Here is a 21,617-nt window from a genome sequence, read left to right as displayed (position 1 = left end):
AAGTAAAGAATGAGAAAAGCAGTTATTAATGTGTGACTTTAGACTCCCTCATCAGACAAGCAAGGGCTAAGGAAAGCCAGGGAAAGAGTCTTTGGAAAGATACAGAAAGGCATGTAACTCCTAGGTGAGGAAAAAGAGCCACTAAAGAAAGCAGAGGCATTACCAGCCTGAAACAAAGACCAGGAGAGATTAGGAAAGGAGACCAGAACAAGGACCCTAAGTACACTTTGAACTTAAAGCTGAATTCCCATGAGTTCAGGTTCCTGAGACTCCTGACCAATGAATTGTTATTGGCACCTACATGTTCCTGCTCAGTTTTGTTTAGTTGTACGTCTAGTTAAGCTTGTCTGTTGGAGGACGGACTAAGTTACTTGATGGCCCAGATACTAACTACTCAGATTTATTAACTTTATCAGCAGCAGGAAAAATCTAAATCCAAGATTGCAATCAACCGCAAAACACAAATCCTTGAAAAATAAAGACGACTACGTTATTTTCAGGGGTTTCTAACCTACTTCATATATCCGCAAAACTAAAACTAAGACAAATCAGACAGAACTCAAGGCTTGAGGGCCCTGGTCTCTACTCCATCCCACACCACAACAACCCACAACAGAAAGTTTCAGTTGGGCAGATTTACCGAGAGCAGCAGCTCAGCACAGGTGCTTCTACAAACAGACCAACCCAGTGGAAAGCGCAGTCCAAGTGGTGCAACTCAACAGCGTGATGGCTTTCAGATCCCACATCAAGGCTCAGAAAAAGCTTTCTTGCAACATGAAGGCAAAAAGAGAGATACTAAATGGTGTCTTAAAAAGCTGCTTTTAAATGATCACTTTTCAGAACTTAACTGTATTATTTACTCAATCCAGCAGCTTTCATTAAGACATCACACAGGCTTCAAATCCTCTACACAACCCCAGCTCTGCACAGTGCGGGCAGACACTGCAATTCCTCTCTTCCTCTTGGTCAACCTGCCTGCCCCAGGCCCTGTAGAAACTGATGTGTTTCCAGTGTCCATGGCTCATTGAAGGTCTCATCTAAGTCATGGGAGCAACACAAGAGCTTGAACCCCATCATCTAAGTTTCTCAATTAATTGCATGTATGTAGGACATCAGTGCTCATGCCATAATAATGTAAATCCATATTGTGAATGAAGGTCTGGTGACACAACATTTAAAATGGAAATCCAAAGCTGTTACTGATTTTTCAGGGTATTGTTTGGATCACAAATCTAGCTTCATTCTAACATTCCTTCTGTATATTACTTTGAGTGAATGAAGCAGAAAGTAGCCTCATGTGAGCAATTAATTTTGCATATTGCACCTTATCTGTGTTTCCTAAATTAAAGTAAAAATCAGGATTACAATGACAGAAATCTACTAGACAATGTATACTTGACAACCAGTTGCATGTTTAATAGACTAATTTTCCACTCAGAACTGGGTGACAAAAAAACCAAACCAGAACAAAACCAAAAAACCCCAATAGCAAACAAGATCTGGAATAAAAAGCCTTTCACATTCTCCTTTTAAATCTGTCAGAGAAATGGTTACAGACATGGCCACAAACACTGTAGTGCCCTTATTTATTTTACGAGTTTATGTACCTTCCTAGAAGAATAATAAAAACCTCAATAGTAGGCACCATTAATATTAGAAAGAAGCTATACATTTTGGTGACATTCTAACAGTATTCTGTAAGCTACTGATCCTTATTTGTGGTATATTCCAGAAGAGATTACAGACTTTCAAACTCCTATCACTGCAATAGCTGCTATATGCGTAAGATGATTAAAAATTGATGCCTATGTACTGCCCAAAAATTTCAGAAGACAGATTCCAGATTGGAACAAAAACTTTGCTTAAAAAAAAAAGTCATAGTATAGTACAAAACAGCTAAGTGGATCTTTGAACAGAATCAACTTCTTAAAGCTAAGCAAAATCTTTATCAATATCCCAAGACAGATTCATCCCAAAGTAGCTCCTCTTCTCTTTTGCCATCTGTCTGCGGCTTTTTTTTATCATTTTTGTGCTTTTTGCTCACTTTCTTAGCAGGGTTTTCTTTAAGACTTTTGGCTTTATAAGGTCTTGTTTTCTTCTCATTTACCAAGTCTACTTCAAATTTGATTCTCTTTTGCTTCTCATTTTCTTTTCCAAAATCTGTACCTTCGTTATTTTTCTTTCTTTTCTGCTTTGTGGCTTCTTTCTCATACTTCAGCTCTTCACTGATATATTTTTCCTCCTCAAAATGTTTTATCTGAAATTTCTGTTCTTTTCTGTAGGAGCTGGTAGAAGTTTCAGCTAGCATAAGCTTGTAGCAGTCTTTAGATTCTGCAACTGATAGGCTGAAGCTCTTATCTCTGATGGTGGCCACCTCAGATGCTTGCTCTTCTTGCTCTTCTTTACAGTATCCCTTGTTATAGCGACAATTAGGTTTCTTTTCTAGTGCATGCTCACAAGCTGATGGCCAGCTTGGTGATCTATTTTCCCCAGTATTTGTAGGTGACTGGGTTTCTGAGAAAAGGCTGGAATGCTGGCCTCGTTCACACTTAAAGTTTGAAGATATAACCTCACCAAGGTGACTTCCTCCTTCAATGTTTTTATCTTGAAACTCTTCCTCTTCTGCTTTTCCTAAATACCTTCCTGGCTCTAGACCTCTAGCTTCCTGAACTTTAACGTAATCTGTTAATTCATCTTGAAAGGAGTCATATGTTTTCTTTGATTTCTTCATGAGATTGACAAGCACTGTTTCTCTGCATAAATTGGATAGAAAGTCTTAGTTATTAATACTGACCAATTTGCTTAGACAACAGGGCTAATGAAAAAGTTTGAAAGTACAAACTACAGAGGAATAGTAACAAAAGACTTATTGACTTACTTAATCCGGTGCTTATTTCCTTGCATGTGGGACTGGTACGTTTCTATAGAAGTAAGCGTGACATTACATATGGGGCACATGTAATAACCAACCCCAACTGCTGAAAAGAAGGAACCTGTAGGTTAGAGAGACTGCACATGAAAAGGCAAAAGTCAAAGCACATCACGATCTCATCCCACGCAAGAGTCCTAACATAATGTTCCCATAAACAGTGTTTATAGACAGATATACAGTCTCTGCTGCAATTTAACACTAGAAGAATATTTATGAAGGGAGCTGGTGAGGCGTAGAGTTGCAGTGCAACCATGGTTTAAACATTAACAAAGAGTATTTCTGATGGCTGAAGTGATCCAAGATAATTCCATTAAACTGTTGTCATGTGCCGATGAGAATGAAATACTACTGTAAATACCTGACCCAAAGCAAGCACCAACAGATACCAATCCAGTCAGTCCAGATTTAATTAAAATAAGATCAGTTTAAACATTACCTGCTCAAATGTTCATGCAGCATTGGTTCAACCCTGTGAAGATGCTGAGGGAATTTTTGTTACAGTACATTATGAACATGGTACACAGAGCCTCAGGCAAATATAAGGTAAGGTCAAATGAGGAAAAACCTTGTGTTTTATAGGTTCTCACTTTCTCCTCTCCTACAAGCTGTGTCATCCATAGACCTAAGTATTCTGAAACCAGCAAGTAACCTTTTTCCCCAAGCAAACCCAAGAACTTCATCCATTAGCAAAATGCAGCAATGGGCTGTTGCTTCACATCAAAACGTATTATTTTGTTTAAATTATAGCATGTTTTATACTAACAGTGACTTTTGATTATCAGGTAGGATTTTGAATTCCTTACTAAAGAAAGGATTGACAGTCCAGTTGCACAGGACCAGATGATGTCCCCTCAAAATTAATGAAAGCTGCACAGCCACAAGGCCTTGGCTTTAGACACAGTGCTTGAGCTGGAGACAGTCCTGATGGGAGGCTAGAGAACAATGACTGTTTAGGAAACAAATTTCCTTATGTGGGAAGATTGAAATAATTACGACAAACAGCTTCATGAATAAAAGATTAAGGGAAGACATGACACCAGTTTTCAATTATTTAAAGAATGTGACAAAAAGGAAACAAATGATTCAGTTCTTATGTCTGCTTCTTGTTCTGTGCACAGTGAAATACACTGTGGTCAGAAAGAGCTGAGTTCAATGTCAGTAGAAAGTTTTAAGATCGAGAAGGTAAAGATCAAGAAGTCCTGGGAGATGTTCCTTATGGAGGTTGTGGAGTTTCCAGCAGAGATGGTTTTTAAGAACAAGGTGGATAACATTTTAAGAATTAGTCAGACACAACTGATCATAGGCTTGGACTTAGGGTACTGGGCTATTTTCTGTAATCCTTTGAATTTGACTGCAGAACTCGGTGAGGACTGGATTTGGGCCTCCAAATCAGTTAAGAAATATTTTCCAACTTACAGCTGTCAGAGACAGAACTTTAGCAGTCCATAGACCAAACAAAAAGGAAGAAATGAACTTGTTCTGTAACACAGGAGAAGACTATCATTTCCTTGCATACATCTGAGCAGTTCCTTGAATAAATCAGAATTGAGCACTCGAGCTACCCTCAGAGATTGTAACACTTGCTCATGTTCTGCTTACCATTTGTGCTGGATTCTGCAGGGACAGCTTTGTCTCCTAGCTCCTCCAATATCTTTCTCCGTGCTTCATTTCTTCTGTGTTTCTTACCAACATAATGCTGCTGGGCCGTGAGTGGATTATTGAAGGGAGCACAGCAGAGCTTGCAGTACTTGTCTGGATCATTTAACTTCAGCCTTGTGTTGGAGGATGACGAAGACTCTTCAGCTTTTGAAGGCAGCAAGGGCTTCTCAGCCGATGGCTTCTGTAAAGCTGGAGACATGGAAGTAGAGGATAAATCTGCTGACAGCACAGCAAAGGAAAGGGTAAAACAATTCCATGGAGCAAAACAGGTGACTGCAGAACTACAAAGCCGGAAAGGAGAACAGTCTGCTGGGTGCTGAACTACTTGCAAGAGACTGTAAAATATCTTAGTACAGACTGATAAGGAACACAACCCTGGAATATTCAGAAACCCCACCATTAGATACCTAAAAATCAGCTGCATTTGATGGCTGGTCACTCTAATGTCCTTATACAGTCCAAGAAGAGAGATGTACCCTGCAGAGGGTGATTCAGAGCACATACACTATGCTCCATCTTTAAATACAGTTCAGCAACTTGTACAGGACTAACACCAGTTAAGTGTTGCTCATGGACTAATTGTTTTTTAATTCCTTATCATACTGGTTTATCAGAGGAACATCTTGTTGGGACTGCAGTGAATTCTCAGAACAACAATAAACACCTTTTATTAATAAAAAATCAGAAATACTGCCTTTAGTTTCAGTCAATGAAAGACAGGGAATTTGAAAGCAAGGTTCCATGCCTTCAGAGTTGCACAGGGTAGTAATCTTTGTTTATTCACCTAAGGAGTTACCACAAGACAGCTCCACAACTTCAGCAGAATAGAAAGGCATAGAGACATGGCAAGTGTAGGAAGATACTTCTCTACATTTGTTTCAGAGTGACAGGAAAACACATGCAAAGCAAACTATTTAGTTCTCACCAGAAACAGGCTGCATGCTCTGTGCTGGCATGTGGGCTTGTTCTCTTGATAATTGCTTCAGATTTTTGGCGTGGATCTTTCCCAAGTAGTGAGACAAAGCAACAACTGGGGAACTAAAAATCACGTTGCAGAGATTGCAGTATTTGTTTTTGTCCAGTACTCCGCTCCTGTCCATCTGAAACCAGGCAAGGGCAAGCTCAGTTCCAAGCAGTCAGTGAAGTATACAAGGTAACATTTTATTTAGCGATGAGGAGGATTAGTCACCTGAAAATTGATACAATCCGTTTTCTTCTGTTTGCCATGCTCCCGCCTCTCATCTTTCTCACCATGCATTTGGATGTAAAGATGAACTTTCTGAGCATGCTTTTTGCCCTGGGAAGAGACTAGAATTATTCCTGTTTCAGTAACAAGGATCCAAGCAGTGATATATCCAGTCACTGGGATTTCATTCATCAAAAACTGCTTTCAACACTTGCCAAATTGTATTTGCATAAAGCACAGCCACAAGCGGACAAATGCCAGCTCATGTAACAATACTACACTTCAATCAATAATATAGGACTTAGCATTACTCATAACATTTTGCCTTAAGCAGCCCTCAGAGTCACCTACTCTCAACTCTTTGGGGAACCAAAAATCCTGACATGTGCCCTTAGAAACAGAGACACTAAAATAGGTAAGGAAAGGAATGCAGCCATGCCACAGAGCAAGTCTGCTCTGCTCCTTTACTAGTAAGCCTGGGGGCTTGACATCAAGGCTGTCCTGTGTCGTGGCACAGAAGAGTAACAGGCAGCAGGACCTAACTTACCTTCCTAAATAAAAAGTCTAGTCTCCCTGTGCAGTCAGTAGAGAGAAACAGGTTTCCCTGGAAGCTGAGTTTAAGTATCTCCAGCATGGAGTCAGTCTATGGAGATTTCTACACCTTTCTACTGAAGACATGATAATCCAGGTAGCTAAAGTAGGGTGTTAGCGTATAATTCCCCCAGCTGCAATTATTTTTTAATTCTTAGATGCTCTCTGAACACATAACCTTCAAACTCTTGCACTTGTAACATACTTACCCACATGCCACACTATACAGTGGTACCACTGGTACAAAGCAAAACAAGTAACTTGTCTTCTCTGACCTGATGCTTTTCGGATGTCTTTTAAGGAGCAGTGCAGGATATTATAACAGTATCATCAAAGAGAAAGAGGACCTATCACACCTGGCTAGACAATACAAGTACAATTGAGAAGAGTCAGTTATTTCCATCAATTCATTTTGTAATGGTGAAGTCAGGTAAGTTTAGAACTGCATCTATTATCCTCAACTGGATTTTGATCCGAGAAACAGAAAATCAAACTGAGGGTCTGAACTCTGCGAAGTTCTGACAGTACCACTGCTGCTTAAGTTAAATCAAAGTAAGGAAATATAACACGTTGCAAGACCTGAGTCTTCGTAATGTGAATAGCAAGAAAGACTCGTGACAGGAACTGACATTTTAAACTTTAACTTTTGCAAGAAGAAAGAAAAAGACAGAAACGTCTGTGCCTGCAAACCTGCATACCCTCAAGATCAAGTTTCAAAATAAAGCACACTTTCCTATGCCTACAGCAATATTCCAAGGCACACAGTCTTTCCAAGACATGCCTTCAGCATGATTCACAGAACCTGCCTCAAGTAGGCACTGGTGCACAGAGCAACAGGTGTGTATCGCTGGGTGAAGTGTCAGGAGGCATGACCTCGATCCTCTATAGCTAGCATTGCCCCATGCCATACGTATGTTCTGGCTCACGTGGTGCAGATCTGCTTCAATCCCATATACAGCATGGCCTGAACCTGCTCAGTGCCTTCTAAAATCATGCTGCAATATGCAAGTGATTGCCCTTCACTACACTGAACCCACAACTTTCACATTCAAGTCTTGTTAATGTCTAAGCCTAGCATAAGCCTTGAGAAGCACACTATAAAAAGCCTTTTATAGCACTACATAGAAACACCAAACAAACAAACCAAAGCCCCAGTACTTGCTAGAAGAAATTCTCCTTTCCAGCCTACCTTATAGTGTGACATCCTTTGAGACTCAAACTGCAGCACTGCCCTGCAGACCTTACAGAAAGTGTCAGTGAAAAGGTCTTTCCTTGTTGCCTCATCTAAAATGTCATCTAAACGGAAAGAGCAAAAGACAAAAATCAGCCAGTAGTTAGGACAAGATATATTTTTGCATGTCTTTGCTTACACAAAATATCAACCACTTTAATATTCCCATGCAGCACAGTATGAAGGAACCAATGTTCATCCACTGAATCAGACTGTACCTCGCAGTGGCTTCAAAGCAATGCTGTAAAGCCACTAAACCTTCCTACTTACAGAAGTATTGCTCTCATGGACTTATAAAGTATTACTATAAGAGTACCTAGACTTTAAAACAAAGACAGAGCCTCTTGATTGGGTTTTCAGTCCATTTCAAATAGGGTGCATTGTCAGAAATACTTGACTAACATCTAAAAAGAAGGATTTTAACTGGACTAGATCACACAGTTAGTTAAATATGGGAATATTCCTTAAAGAAGAGATTTTAAGAAAGTCTGGGAATAGCTCAGTACATTAGAAAAGCTTCTGAGACCTCCTGGCCTAGCAAGGTTGCACCTGTGTCCCATATACCAATTTAAGCGATTTAGTTATATGGGGAAAAACTGCTCCAATGGCTTGTTTTGATTTTCTTTGCCCTGTTCCCAGTTAACTCATGACCTGTATACACTTTAATTCATGCTAAAATTGACCCAGACTTGAAGGTATTGCTGAGTAATTGTATGTGCAGACACACATCTCTGGGGGACGATGACACCCTAATAAGCACTTAAAAGTAGTGCCAACATCATATCAATTAAGAGAATTAAACACATCCTTCAGAAGAGCATAGCTGTGCTAGCAAAACCCTCACAAAGGTAAAGCTACATCACCAACCCTGTTCTTTCCCCTCTTAATACACTCTAATTCATTAGAGAAACCAGTTTAACTCATACTGCTTGAAACACTTCTCTGGTACAGGCTATGTTTTCAGGGAGCAAGCATACCCATGCTGCTATACCACCAAAACGTTTTCTGCGCTGACAAATTCTAAGACTACCTGTTTCTTTTTCATCTCCAGTGGGTCACACTTCAATTCCAATTAAGCTAGAATTTCACTTTTTGGCATGCCCTGCTCTTAAAAATAAGCCAAAGTTAATCCAGTTTGAAGCAAAAATAAAGGAAGCCACGTAACTAGACAGTTCAACTAAACTGTGCTCTTCAAATGAAGCTGAGGTTAAAGGGAAAATACTGGGGATAGTATCATGATGCCTTAACTGAGCTTAAACCCTCTAAGTTTACCCAACGGCCCATCCTGGAAGCCACAGGTGGAGCAGTTGGCTTTCCATGCTTTGCACGCAGCCTGGAGAGACTGTGGGCAAGGAAAAGCATCGCTCCCTGTGGTCTCAAGGCTTGGTGCCAAAAGGCATCTAGAAACCCATAAAGGCAATCAGCCTTTACTCTCAATTCTAAAGAGTGCTCTCTTGGCCCCTTGCCAAAGCAAAGTCAAGTCCAAAGGAACATGAAAAAACAGAATCAAATACTGTGTATTGTGTCCTGTTATTCTAAATAATGGTGATAAGCTGTGGGATGATCAGTTCACAGATAATTAAAGAAGGACTAGAGTCTACCCAGTCCCCCAAGTTTGCCCTGGACAACACATGATTGCCATCTTTGCACAAGTAAAAAGCCACTTAAAAACACAGCATGAATTTCAGTACAAGCTGCATGACATACACTTTAACTGAGCCAGTATCACCCCAGGAACGTGGCTCCAGTGGAAGCCTGAAACAGGAATGCCGAACTGCTTTGACAAGCCAACATTAACATGTGCAAACAGCTGAAAATTTACCAGCAGCTCTATGGGCACGGACAACACCTGAGGAACGGCAGATGCAGAGATCTTTCTCAGACTGTGTGCATGGCTAACCCCACTTTGCCTTCCCAAAGCAGCACTCCTGAATTGTTTAACATACAGATCTTCATAAAGCTGGCTCTGATCAGGCTTTCAGCTGAGATTGTAACAATGACTGGGTATCAAAATGCTGCTGTTTGGCATGGTTTACCATCAGTCCCTGATATAAGAATTAATTTTCTAATAAAGGCTTTATTTTCATGAGGTACAATGGCCAGATGACTAGTCCTTCAGAGCTTTTGTATTCTGCAGTATGAGTCATCCAGACACGTTCAATATTCTACAGTTATTGATTCATGTAGCTTAACCCCACAATAATGAACTTGAATCCACACAAGAAAATCCAATGACTTGGTTCTGGGCATTAGCTGAAAGCCCATCTTGCACCTGAAACGCATGAACTACCAATGTTTGTAGCAGAAAAAGCCACTTACAGAGGAAAATTACACCAGTTTGCTCAAGTGTATTGAACTGTAAAAACACAGCTACCTAGAGAAAGATAAATTGAACAATATTCTCTTTTAAAAAAAACAACAAAAAGCAAACTGCAATGCAACTAGGCACAAATCTATGAAATACTACCACCATGGGCCATACTCACTATATTTCAACTTGCATAACCTCTCAGTGGAAAACAGATATTACTTAAGGACAGTATTCTATGCATATTTTCCTTGACTTAGCAGTGAACTGCACAGCCTTCTTGGCAGACAAAAACCAACCAAGTGCATGCTACAAAAAAACCCTAAAGAACATTGTAACATGAAATTAAAATTGGGTTTTTAATTTACCTTCTTCTCAGCTGACCACTGCAATGAAAAGATTGGATTACAGGGACCAGAAGTCTGGTTGTCCAAGTGACTCCTATTGTGCTTCTTGGAGCCATCCTGAACCCTGTCGTGTCCTTGTCCTCAATGGAATTTTGCAGTAACTGATGAATTGCACTAATACATTTTCTAGGGACAGTTTTAAATATTGCTTTTCATTGTTACAAGAGTTGTTTTCATTCTTCAATATTGTAAAAAGGCTGACAGGACTTGACTTACTCAGATTCTTTCTTCTTCGTAAATTTATCACATCATCTTAGTTCTCTTTCCTCTTCATAGTGTTGTGTTTTCTATTTCTCATTAAGTCTTTCCATTTTTCACTTGCTAACACTGTTGTCCCTCTGTTTTGGCTCTCTTTTCTCAAGATAAGGTTATGCTACTACAGCTGAGTCAGCAGTGATGAATGCAGAGCTACAATAACCTCACTGAAGTCTCCTGCTTCAGTCTAACACCTGTAGCAATGCTAAGCCTGAGAATTGGTTTCCCCGAGAGAGAGATCTACAAAAATAAAGACACAAAGTTCACAATATTTGCCTTGATTTTGGAACCTTAAAGAGCTGCTCTACTCAGTTTTTCTGTGTGGTCACAAGATGACTATTAACACATGTCACATGAAACAGGCAAGTTCCCAAACAATAACTTGGCTGGGGAATGCAAACCATGAGCATGGTAATGTAACCTGCTTTAATGCAGTCTCAGCATTTACCTGCTATTACACAAGCAACAGCATGGGAGTTCAGCTCCAGCTTTGTCAGTATGATATAGCCAAGCACAGCATAACCCTCCCTGCTTTCCTTAAGCCAAACAAGGCCTGAACATCCCGATCCACAAATAGGATACAGCTGCTACCCAAGTCGGTCAGAAGCACTGCTACCTAGCACTTCTGAAAATGCTGGGTAACCACTTTTAAAAACCCCGGTTTGATAATTTCAGCCTCAAACCACATGAAAACCCGTACATACAAACATAGCCTTTTTATTTTCTGTATAGTTAGAGGATTTTTAGGCAAATACATATGCCTTGGATAATGTATTTCTACATGGTCTTCTGGTGAGCTACCTGGAGACAAATTCAGGAATAAACTGTCTCTCACTTAAATCCCAACTGGGCAGTAAGTTGTAAATGGTCTTCAGTCCCCTGTGGGCAACTGCAGGCTCCTTCCCAATGGCAACCACACACATCAACAGCTCTCTTTGCTAAATGACACGTCTCTGCTCACTTCCAGAGAAAGGTCACAAACCAGTCTGCCCTTTCTCCTTTTAACGATGCCTCAAGACCATTTGCCACGCACAAAAATGACAGAGCACGAGGAGATCTATGCTACTGCTGCCTGTGTGCAACCAGTTCTATAAATACGAAACTGAGCTTGAGGTCTTCAGCTTTCACATTCACAAGACATCTTTCCTGGCAACTAAAAAAAACTTTTTTAAAAAATAGCTTACCTTACAGTTTGCAACCATGCCATCAGAAACTTTTCAGATCATCAATCAAAAGCAGTAGCCCTGCAGAACTGCCATACTGACCTTGTCATTTTTATGTCTCCAAAATGTTTAAATAAAGGTACTGGTATCATGAATTTGGAGTAACTGTTCAGATCCACTTTCTGTCCTTAAGAAACGGTTCACTGCAGAACAGACCAACTACTGTTTGTCACAAAGGGACTGCTCCTTAATAAAAGGATATGGATAAAAATGTTTTAGAAATAGAAGACATGAGATTAATTTTTTTTTTTTTTAATAAAAGCTACAAACATTCATGCCACATGATGAAGTCAACCAGTAATTTTCAGTATAGCTTTTCCTTTATTTTTAGGCTATTCCCCAAAAAACTGTTTATGTTTGTCAAAAGCCCATACTTCGGAGGAAAAAACAGGTCTCTGGACTGGAGACATTAATCCAGGCCAGACCTCCCATTTACTAATGACCCAATGGCAATATTTTCTCATGTGATTCTTAGTAGGTCTTATGGTCTGTCCTTGCCACAGTTTTCTCAGCTATATTATGAAACCTATGGCACCTGGTACTGTCACAGACATGCTGTGAGATCTCATGTTTTATCAAGTCCACTGACATCCTAAGAAAAGATACACCATAGCAACAGCAAATATTAACAGCAGTTTACGTATCTAAAAGGATGCACAAAGTGAAGCAGCACACATAAGGAGTTTCTGGCAATCAAAGGATGAATATGATCCTACTGAAATGCTAAGAGCAGCTTTGCAAGTGACTTTAACATAGCCAATTAACCTCAGATACTCCTAAGGTCCCATTAAAGGAAGTGCAAAGATCCCTCAGAGATTTAACTCAATGTTCATGGGAAGTGTGGGGCACTGTAACAATTCCCTCTGGCTTCTGGACTCAGAAATGCCACCAACCAGACTGGTACCTCTCTTCAGTAATGGCCCTGTTTTCAGTGTCACCTCACAACAACGAGATTGCAAGGACTGGTCCTGGGCAGCATAGCTTCTGAAAGCACAGGTGATCCACACTTTGTTGGTGCTTACAGATGTTAATACCAGGTAAGGCTGTCACTAAAAGACACAGGGCCTCGTATGGTAGATTAAAATGATTAGCTTTGGGGCTTCAGTAGTCTTGAGGGTGCCCTGTTTACATGAAGATATGTGACCACACAGGGCTGAAAACAAGAGCGCAGTTCTTGACTTGCAAGTGTCTAGAGGCACCAGGAAGAATTAGAGCCCATTACTGGTGGGTATAGTACAAACATTAAAAAAAAGGAGCTTCTGCTCTGATCTAAGGTGGCACTGACCACAGCAAAAGGATGCACACAAACAGAAAGGAGCCAGGATGACAACGGACAATTACAGAAACACAAGGCTGCATGTATTAACCATGTATATTTATAGATTGCATATTTCAAGCAAACATAATCATCAGCTCACCAACACACCATCTGCCTCACCTGTACCATTTGCTTTGCCCCATTATCCTTCCTAAGCTCCTAAGAACTACTTCTTTTCAGAGGGAACTGGGCTGAGAAACGTACCTGTCAAAGCTGACTGATTAGATAGAATAGGAAATGAGCATTCAAGTACCACCCAGGCATAAAGGGAAAAATCCATCCGATAAGCCAGGTAACATCTTCCCATTTCATCACGCTTCACTTGTGTGCCCAGAAAGAAAATGTGACAATCTAGACTTCCATGAATGTACTACTTATAAGCTGTCCTTAAAAAAAAGCAGATACTCACACACAGAGAAAATATTGTTACTGGACTGTCAAGGCCAAGGAAAGCTGGAGACAACTGCTACCCTTAGTGATGGCCTGTTAGAATTAGCATAGTCCCAAAGGGAAAACTAGAAATGAAGTTTTCCATTTTCTTTTCAAAGAAAGGAATAAAATATTTTTTAGTCTTTTGACTATCGATTCCCTGCAGTCACTACAGTATTTCTTGTGATTACTTCAGCTCTCATTACGATTCAAGAGCTTAAAGTCTCAAACACAGAATTGGTGCCAAAAAGATTTTTTTTTAATCAATCAAAATACCTATAAAATACAAAAAAGCAAAATACACACACACGGAAGTCAATCTGTATTCCTTCTTGGTTTTGTAACACTATTAATTTATAGTAGTCATCCGAGATACTGGGGCAGTTTAATAAAGGGCTGCTTTACAATCACATTGAAATTCCAGATACACCGCAGAGGCTATGGAGCCCCAACAGAGAAGGAAGACAGGGTGGCAGGAGGCACGAGAGGACGAAGCTGGAAAGATAGCTTATGCCTTTGCACAGAGAAATGGGATAAGGTGGGTTCACTTGAGATGCTAAAGACTGGTTATACTTCCACACTATGAAAAAGTTTGAGAAACCTACCTAAAACCAGACAGCAGCATCGCTGCCTGTCTTCAAGCACCGTATGCTAATGAAAAACATGTGCAACTTCTCATTCAGCAAAAATACTAGCCACCTTCTTGTGTCTTTTATTACTCGAGCTTATCAGGAATCCCAGTCTGATTCAGTACTAGATCCTTTTCCAGGCACCCTGGTAATTACTTTATTTAGACAGTTCTTCCACAGAATAACAGAACAGCCACCCCCTTCCTGGGCTTCCAAGTGCGTGCTGTACCAAGCGCTCCCGATGCCAGAGACAGACTGGAAAGCTGCCTTCCTATACAGTCCGCAGAATTAGTAAGTGATCGCTGATTGCAATACCATGCAACCTTGTCCTAAACAATGCTTTGGTTCTCCCTGCCCATTTAGTCCTTGTCCTCTTTACTGATACAGCCAAAGAGAGACTCTCTCTAGTGCTAAATTCAGAATGATCTGGATGTTAAATACCTCATCTCATGCAGGCCTCAAGAGAAAGGGATGCACCAGCTCTGGTCATGTTTCAAATGAAGGCTAAGATTGCTTGCTCTCCCACTACTAATTCCCCAGCCACCTAAATTGCTCTTTTAGTAGTGTGGATTTATAAACATATGTAATTATTGATACTTCTGGATGCCTGTGTTAGAATCACATTGCAGAACTGCAGTAAAAACAGTTCACTCGAGACCTAAGGGTGAGATCAAGAAAGTGAACGTCAAATATGCAGATATCTGTGGAAAGGAGGTCTTAACTGTTAACGTCATTCAGTTGCATCCAAAAGTGACTTAAAGCAAAACGAACCCCAAACTGTTCAGTGCGACAGTCTGATTGGGAGACCCTGGGTCTGCTCTCAGCTCTGCTGCCTTCTTGTTAAACTTGGTCAACACCCTCAAACCTACATTCTCAAGTGTAGGTATGTTTGCTTTTAGGCATTTAAGCTTGAAAACTCTTGTTTTCATCTCGTGCATCTCCGATTCCTGCAACAGTACCATGGGAGAAATTAGTTACCTACTGCACAGGGATGAGTTAAAACTTATTCTTATGAACGTAACTGTTCCTCGCTTTGATGGGTCCTTTCAATATTATCCTAAACAACAGAATTGGCATAAACAGAATAACTTCAAATTGCTGTTTTCAGTTAGGGTATGAACAATCTTGATTCAAATTCCTCGGTTTTCTTAGAAAACAAGTGTTTCAAATCAAGTGCTTTTGTGTCTCCAGATGCCAACACCTTGCTATTTAAGTATGAAATAAGTAGAAAGTATCAGAGAAGGACACAATTCCTCCTTCCCACCTAAGCTGCATTTTACAAGTTACCTTTTGAAAAGCACTCATTGAGCTACTTGCTGATAAAACACACCTCCGCTATAACTTTTCACTGTGGTGGCTGCTCCATGCTTGCATGAGAGAGGGAATTGTTCCCCTTTCTAATGGTGCTGTGGCCTCAAGGGGCTGCAAGTCCCATCACGTTCTGGTCAAAGTCAATAACACAGCTCAACTTTGCAGGGATCAGAGTACACTGGAACTTTGAGCCTGCTGAGCTACAGCTGTAGACAGATACATATGGCCAGCCCTGAGCACACATAGCAAAGATGTGTCAACCCAGCCTGGGAGGAGTTACAATCTTCACATTCCAGAGGGCAATTGTATACCTGATACAGAAGGGGCAAAAAGCTGTGTAATCTTAATTCATAGTCAGTAGTTAAAGAAAATAATACGGTTCCACTGGAAAAAAATGAGTACGTTTTCACATGTTGGCAAAGACTGGAGAAGCAAGCCGCAGGGCAAAATGATCACATCTTCTCCTCTTCTTTGAAGAAATACAGTCAGTGTGTGTGCTGCGTTACTGTTCCCTCTAAGTCAATGTTCTGTTTAAGTCGCACTTGGAGTTCTGCTTCATAATTTTATTTTTTATGATGCCACCTTTGAAGCTTAAGATTGAGATGTAACCTAATAATTTGGTTCAAATCTAATGTTTTAATGAGTTGGTTTCACTGTTACAGGTCCTCCATCATTAAAACAGGCCACGAATCACTGAAGATTTATTAATTACCAAAAAACACTCAAGCTTTACAAAGACTGGTGCAAGAAAAGTTTCCTAAACACATCCACTTTTACTCTCATAAAAATGACTTCTCATTCTTATCTCCAATATGACTTATAAAAAATGTCTGAGTAAACAGAAAAATCTGTTATTAAAAGCAGAAGTAGATTGTAACAATAAATGTATGCTTAAAACCCAGCATGCTTTTTATTGGTATAATTTTCTGACTGGCATCTTCTGAGAGCATTCAGAAGACACAGAAGCTAAATACTTCACATGAAGTGAAATTAAAAGCAGTCTGACATAATAGTGAACAACATAGGTGAAGACAGAGAACACCAAGTATCACCTGAATATATACTGGTGATATCCAATATACTTACATTCTTGCCCATTCATTTAGCATTTATAAAAATACTTCTCCAGAGGTGTGTTTTATACAATTATTTTTTTAATGTAGAGAATAAACCCAGCCTAAATCAATAGACAATGAGGAGCAATCAACAGGCAATGAGGAACACATTCTTAAAAAAAGATCAACTCAATTATTTTAATGTTTAAACACTGAAATACGGGCATTGAGAAGGCAATGGGACCTGCAGGTGCTCAGCATCTCTCAACAAAAAACCTGAAGCAATTTAAACAAATTAAAAAAATAATCAAAATAACAGAGGTGCATTTCAGAAATCTGGAGCCAAACAGGTTGCCTAATAATAATAAATCAGATTCTTAGTGTCTGAATTGAAAGATAGTGATTTGCTTACTGTTTCTGCATTCTAGTTACGATCTTAGAAACACACACAGCATTTTTTAAACTTTTTTTTTTAAAAATCATCTTCAATGGAACAGCAATTCAGTGTAAGGCATTAAAACACTGATGTGAGAATGCTCAGGAACATTGTACTTGTGTATTTTACTACTTGAGAGAAGTTCAAGGATGTCTTTTCAACTTTAAACCTTTGCTATCTGTTTTTTTACTTCTACTAGGTTAATTGTAGAGGAATCTTCTGGCATGCCATGTAGGAAAGGCAGGGGGGAAAAAAAAGTCTTCCCTCAGGGCAGTATAAACACGGTAGGAAAAATACTAACATTAATTAAAATATCAGAGACCAGCTAATTTAAAAGAGCCTGTTCAGCCCAGGATTTTCTACCGCTTGATTAAAAAGGAAATGCTCCCAGCTTTAGTCTATTATTAATTTTTCTTTCCCAACTCTTGAGGGTAGAGAAGACAGAAAGCAGAATAATGTAGTAAAGAAAAAGTCTAGGCTAGACAAATCCCTTAAGGCAGAGGTATAAAGTTTCAAGGTCAAGGTACTAAACCCACAAGATGACATAGCCAAATTCTGCCCCCAAACGCCAACAGCAAACATAGCATTTTAATGAAAAATAGATGGATATACACGAATCAAGTTCAACAACTGCAAGGCCTCAAGAGCAAATACTGACCCGCACATTTTCTCATTTTACAAGCCCTTTCGCAAGGCTGTCTCCAAGGCACATCTGGACCAGCGCAAGCAATGGGGTTAGTGCATCTTAGCAGGCTACCACCTGTCAGCCTCACAGTAACTGAGTGTGCATGCTGAAGCCTGTCCCAGATGCAAAGTAAAACAGGTTAATTTACATCACGTGCACTACATTAAGTTGCTTTACTCTGCAAGCAAGAAAGGCAGGAGCCTGCACACAGTCAGTTATCTCATCTCAGCTGACTGGCTGTAACTTTATGTGATGCACAAACTCTATTGCTTGTAATCAGGCAATCACATTCCTAGTCTGTAACGGGATGAAAGATGAACAAAAGCTTGAATGCTTAGAGTATCAGCTGTCCGAAACTGCAGGCATGCAGCATCACTGAAATCCAGTCACTTCTTGTGGTACAGCAGGAAAGCACGGTCACTGTACAGTACAAGTCAGAAAGCAATCTTAGAAATAAACTCAGATATCCACAGATATCCAACTTAGAAAGGGCAGGCAAAGATAACAAATCTTAAAACCCTTATCAAATACACTGAACTACAGTATTACAGCACTGTATTCCTACACGAGGAAGGGAGGCTGAACCAGACAGATTCCAATTTCTGCAGCAGTTAGGTGAAAGATGTTTCTCCAAGGAAACAATATTGTAGCAGCACTAAATTTTAATTTTCTCAGCAAGCTCAGTCACTGAATATCCTTTTGAATGATTTTTTGTCTTGTTTCCAAAGCTCAGATGATCGTAAAAAAATGAAATGCCAAACTGGACTCTGTTGTTTCAAAACTAATGCTGTTAATGCTGGCAATGCATGTTTCCATAAACTAGTTTCATCACTCCAACTATAAGATTTTTCCCCACAGAATACGGTAACAAGTTAACTTACAAGCATTTCTATGCATCTTTGAATACTACATGTTATCACAGATGTGACCAAGACACATGGCTAAGCCTGTACACACGCACAAGGCCTTTGAAGCGTACGACTACACTACCAAAACAGGGGTTAAACCTAGAGTTGCCCAAACCTTCTTAAATGCACAAACTAAACTAAAGCAGTGCTAAAAGCCTTGATAGCCGGCTGGATCTGTGCTCTGCCCTGACACACAACAGAAGCAGCTTGCAGTTGATGTGAGACACAATGCTCCCCCTTTTGTCCAGGGTGAGCAAGTAACAAGATGCTTTGCCTGCTCTCTTAGTGCTCTGAACTAGTCCTGCTTAGCCAGGACACAGAAAATATTTTAAAGCATTAAGACTGAAGTACAATATATCAATCACTACTAATAAAATTAAGGTGTCCGCTTCTTGCCACACAATTCCTTGATTCTCTTAATTTTTCTCCCTGTTGGTCCAAGTCCTCTTGTTTCCACTTCTCTGTCTCTGCTGAACATCACACTGATCTCTGCTCCCTGCATCCTATCATATCCACGAGGGCTGGACCAGCTTGTCACAGCTGAAGCAGACTGAAATCAGCTATTCTGCTTTTACCAGCAAAAAAGTTGCTGGTTTTTTTTAAGCGTCAAATCATTTTTACTGCAGTAAGTTGCTCAGGATTTCAGAAAGCTATTCTGTTTTCAATTTCTGTCAGCATAGTTTGATCCAGCTGTACTTTACTTCTTGAAACACACTGTCAAAATGTGAATAGGGTGCAACAGAAGGCTGATTAAGCCTATGCTGGGTGGTTGGTCCCTTCTGAAGACGACTCTAATGCATTAGACTTCTTAAACACTGAAGGATAAGCTGTTAGTTTCCTTGCCAGGCATTAAGTTATTTCCTTAGGATAACAGACCCTTTTCCCTTTCCACTCTGTCGTGGTTTAACCCTCCTTGGGTCTTAAGCACACGTAGGAAATACACTTCCCAATCCTCACTTTGTAAACTCTCTGAGGCAGGTTAAAGACAAATTGCTTACCCTTTTGCCTGGCTCTCTTCTGACCTATAAATGCTCCCATACGATTGTATGATAGTAGTTTGTGCAATGTTATTTCTCAGCCTACTCTCAGTGCTATTTAAGACGGGCTTGTGGAACACTGGGTGAGAAACATATAATCAGTGAATTGGTACCTGACTCTTTTTTTCCCCTCCAGTAAGTGAAGAAGATGTGTAGAACAAAAAAGGAGGGAGAGGGGAAAATGAGTCATTTATAACATGTGAGCGCTACATACAGAGTCTTGAAAAAGGATACAAGGTTGTAACTACAGATTAACTACACTCTTACAAGCACCAAGGGTTTTTGTCTTGTTGCTACTGAGTCAAAAGAAACCCCTGTAGGCTAAAACAAACAAACAAAAAACCCCAAGGGGTGTGTGCGCGTGTGTGTGTGAAGAGATTAGCAAAAACTGTTGCCACAGAAAGTTTCCAAAGCCAAAAGTTACTGCTAATTTTGTATTTAAGAAAAGGATACTCTCCCTCCTCAACAGGGTATCAAAACAGAAATTACCGATAACATCCAGTTCCACAGCTCTGTTTGGCACAGGTATGAACTGACAAGCATCATGAACAATCCTTGCTGTGTCTGGCTCGTGACAAAACTTGTACCAGCTGTGCACGAAAAATAAGGGTGTGAGCTACCTCTAGAATTTCAGAAACACAACCTTCCGACCCTTAAAATCCCTTGCAATTCCTAGGAGGTCAAAGTACTTCTAAAGTTAAAGGCTTTGTTGCTCACGCACCAAAGCACATTTTGGAGTTCAGGAACATGACAATTCAGTTCAAGAAATATGTGTGAAAAACGGAATTTAAACCTAAAGATAGCCAAGACCACATTCCTAACTTTCCCCAAGTACATTCCTTTGAAGAGCATACGCATTTGTGTTGCTTTTTTCCTCCAGAAAGCTGACTGCTTAAAATAGCTGTCAGCTTTTTAAACAAAGTGATTAATTCCACCAGAGTTATTGCTGTTCAAGAACACTACTAAATTTAACTGACAATGGGGAAATCTGCTGTTAATGGATGTTTCACATATTTAAAAAAAGCCCATGTTTATGCATTGCTAAGTCTGTGGCTTTTTTTTTTTTTTTTTAAACTTGATTTTCATTACACAACTGAACAGTCAATGCTTATAAACCACTGACCAAAGCCTTTCAACATGCAAGTATTTTACATCCATTTTGAATGGCTTGGTTCCTGGAATCTCAACACTTTTTTTGGGGTGCTATTTGCTAGATTTCAGCAGGATGATATCTCTCAGGAGGGATTACCTGGGAAAGAGAGGACATGGAAAGTTCTCATCACTTCTCAGCCACAACCTTAAGATTCAATTCCAGGGCTCTACATCACAGGTCTGGTGTATAAAAGTAACCTGTTTGTCATCTTACTGTCCCATAAGCATGAGATTAGTTTATGAAGCTAGAGCAAGGCCTTTTGCACTGAAGAATTAAATATAAGATGACCTTTAACAAGCTGCCTATCAAAGAGTTTGGACCTACTGCCGATACCCCACCTGCTCCTTCCACGTGCAAAACACAGACAAGACTCCTGCTGCTTTTTGCTCCTCATTCATTTCTGCCTTTGGCATCGAACGCCCATTACTTTTCAATATCGGCACCAAGAGAACACACTTTATTTCACAGAGAGAGCCGCACTACCACGCTTCTGCCGTGTTCTGACAGGCTCCTCTCACCACCTCCCCCCTCACGTCCCCGCCGGCCTCGAGGGGCCCCCGCCATGCCTGAGCCACGGGGCCGGGCTGGGACCCACTCACCTTCGCGGCGGAGGGCAGCGAGAGGGGACCGGGGGGCCACTTTCCCGCCCTGCTCCGCCGCCATGGCCCTGGCGCCGCCCGCAGGGAGCCGCCGCCGCCCTTGAAGCCCCTATAAGGGCACGGCACGGCGCCGCGCCGCTGGCAGGGCCTGTCAGGGCCGGGCCGCCTTGGCGGGGCCCAGCCGCCGCCCCTCCCGTAACGAGCTCCTCCTGCGGGCCGGCTTCACCCCTCCACCCTCACTGACCCCTCGGGCCCACTTTAACCG

General features: G+C 40.6%; 1 protein-coding gene across 1 annotated transcript; it reads right to left on the bottom strand.

The window, feature by feature from the left end:
- Positions 1-1,948: 1,948 nt before the first annotated feature.
- KRCC1 (lysine rich coiled-coil 1) lies at positions 1,949-21,416 on the bottom strand. The gene is made up of 7 exons (XM_059817864.1): positions 21,353-21,416; positions 7,558-7,664; positions 5,781-5,888; positions 5,517-5,691; positions 4,532-4,735; positions 2,883-2,993; positions 1,949-2,766 (listed from the first exon to the last, which is right to left on the bottom strand). Exons 1-7 carry the CDS (start codon positions 21,414-21,416, stop codon positions 1,949-1,951), a joined length of 1,587 nt encoding a protein of 528 aa, XP_059673847.1.
- Between the last annotated feature and the right edge of the window lie 201 nt (positions 21,417-21,617).

The sequence above is a fragment of the Gavia stellata genome, chromosome 5, assembly GCF_030936135.1.
Source record: "Gavia stellata isolate bGavSte3 chromosome 5, bGavSte3.hap2, whole genome shotgun sequence".
Classification (NCBI taxonomy): domain Eukaryota; kingdom Metazoa; phylum Chordata; class Aves; order Gaviiformes; family Gaviidae; genus Gavia; species Gavia stellata.
This window is presented reverse-complemented; position numbering and strand designations above follow the sequence as displayed.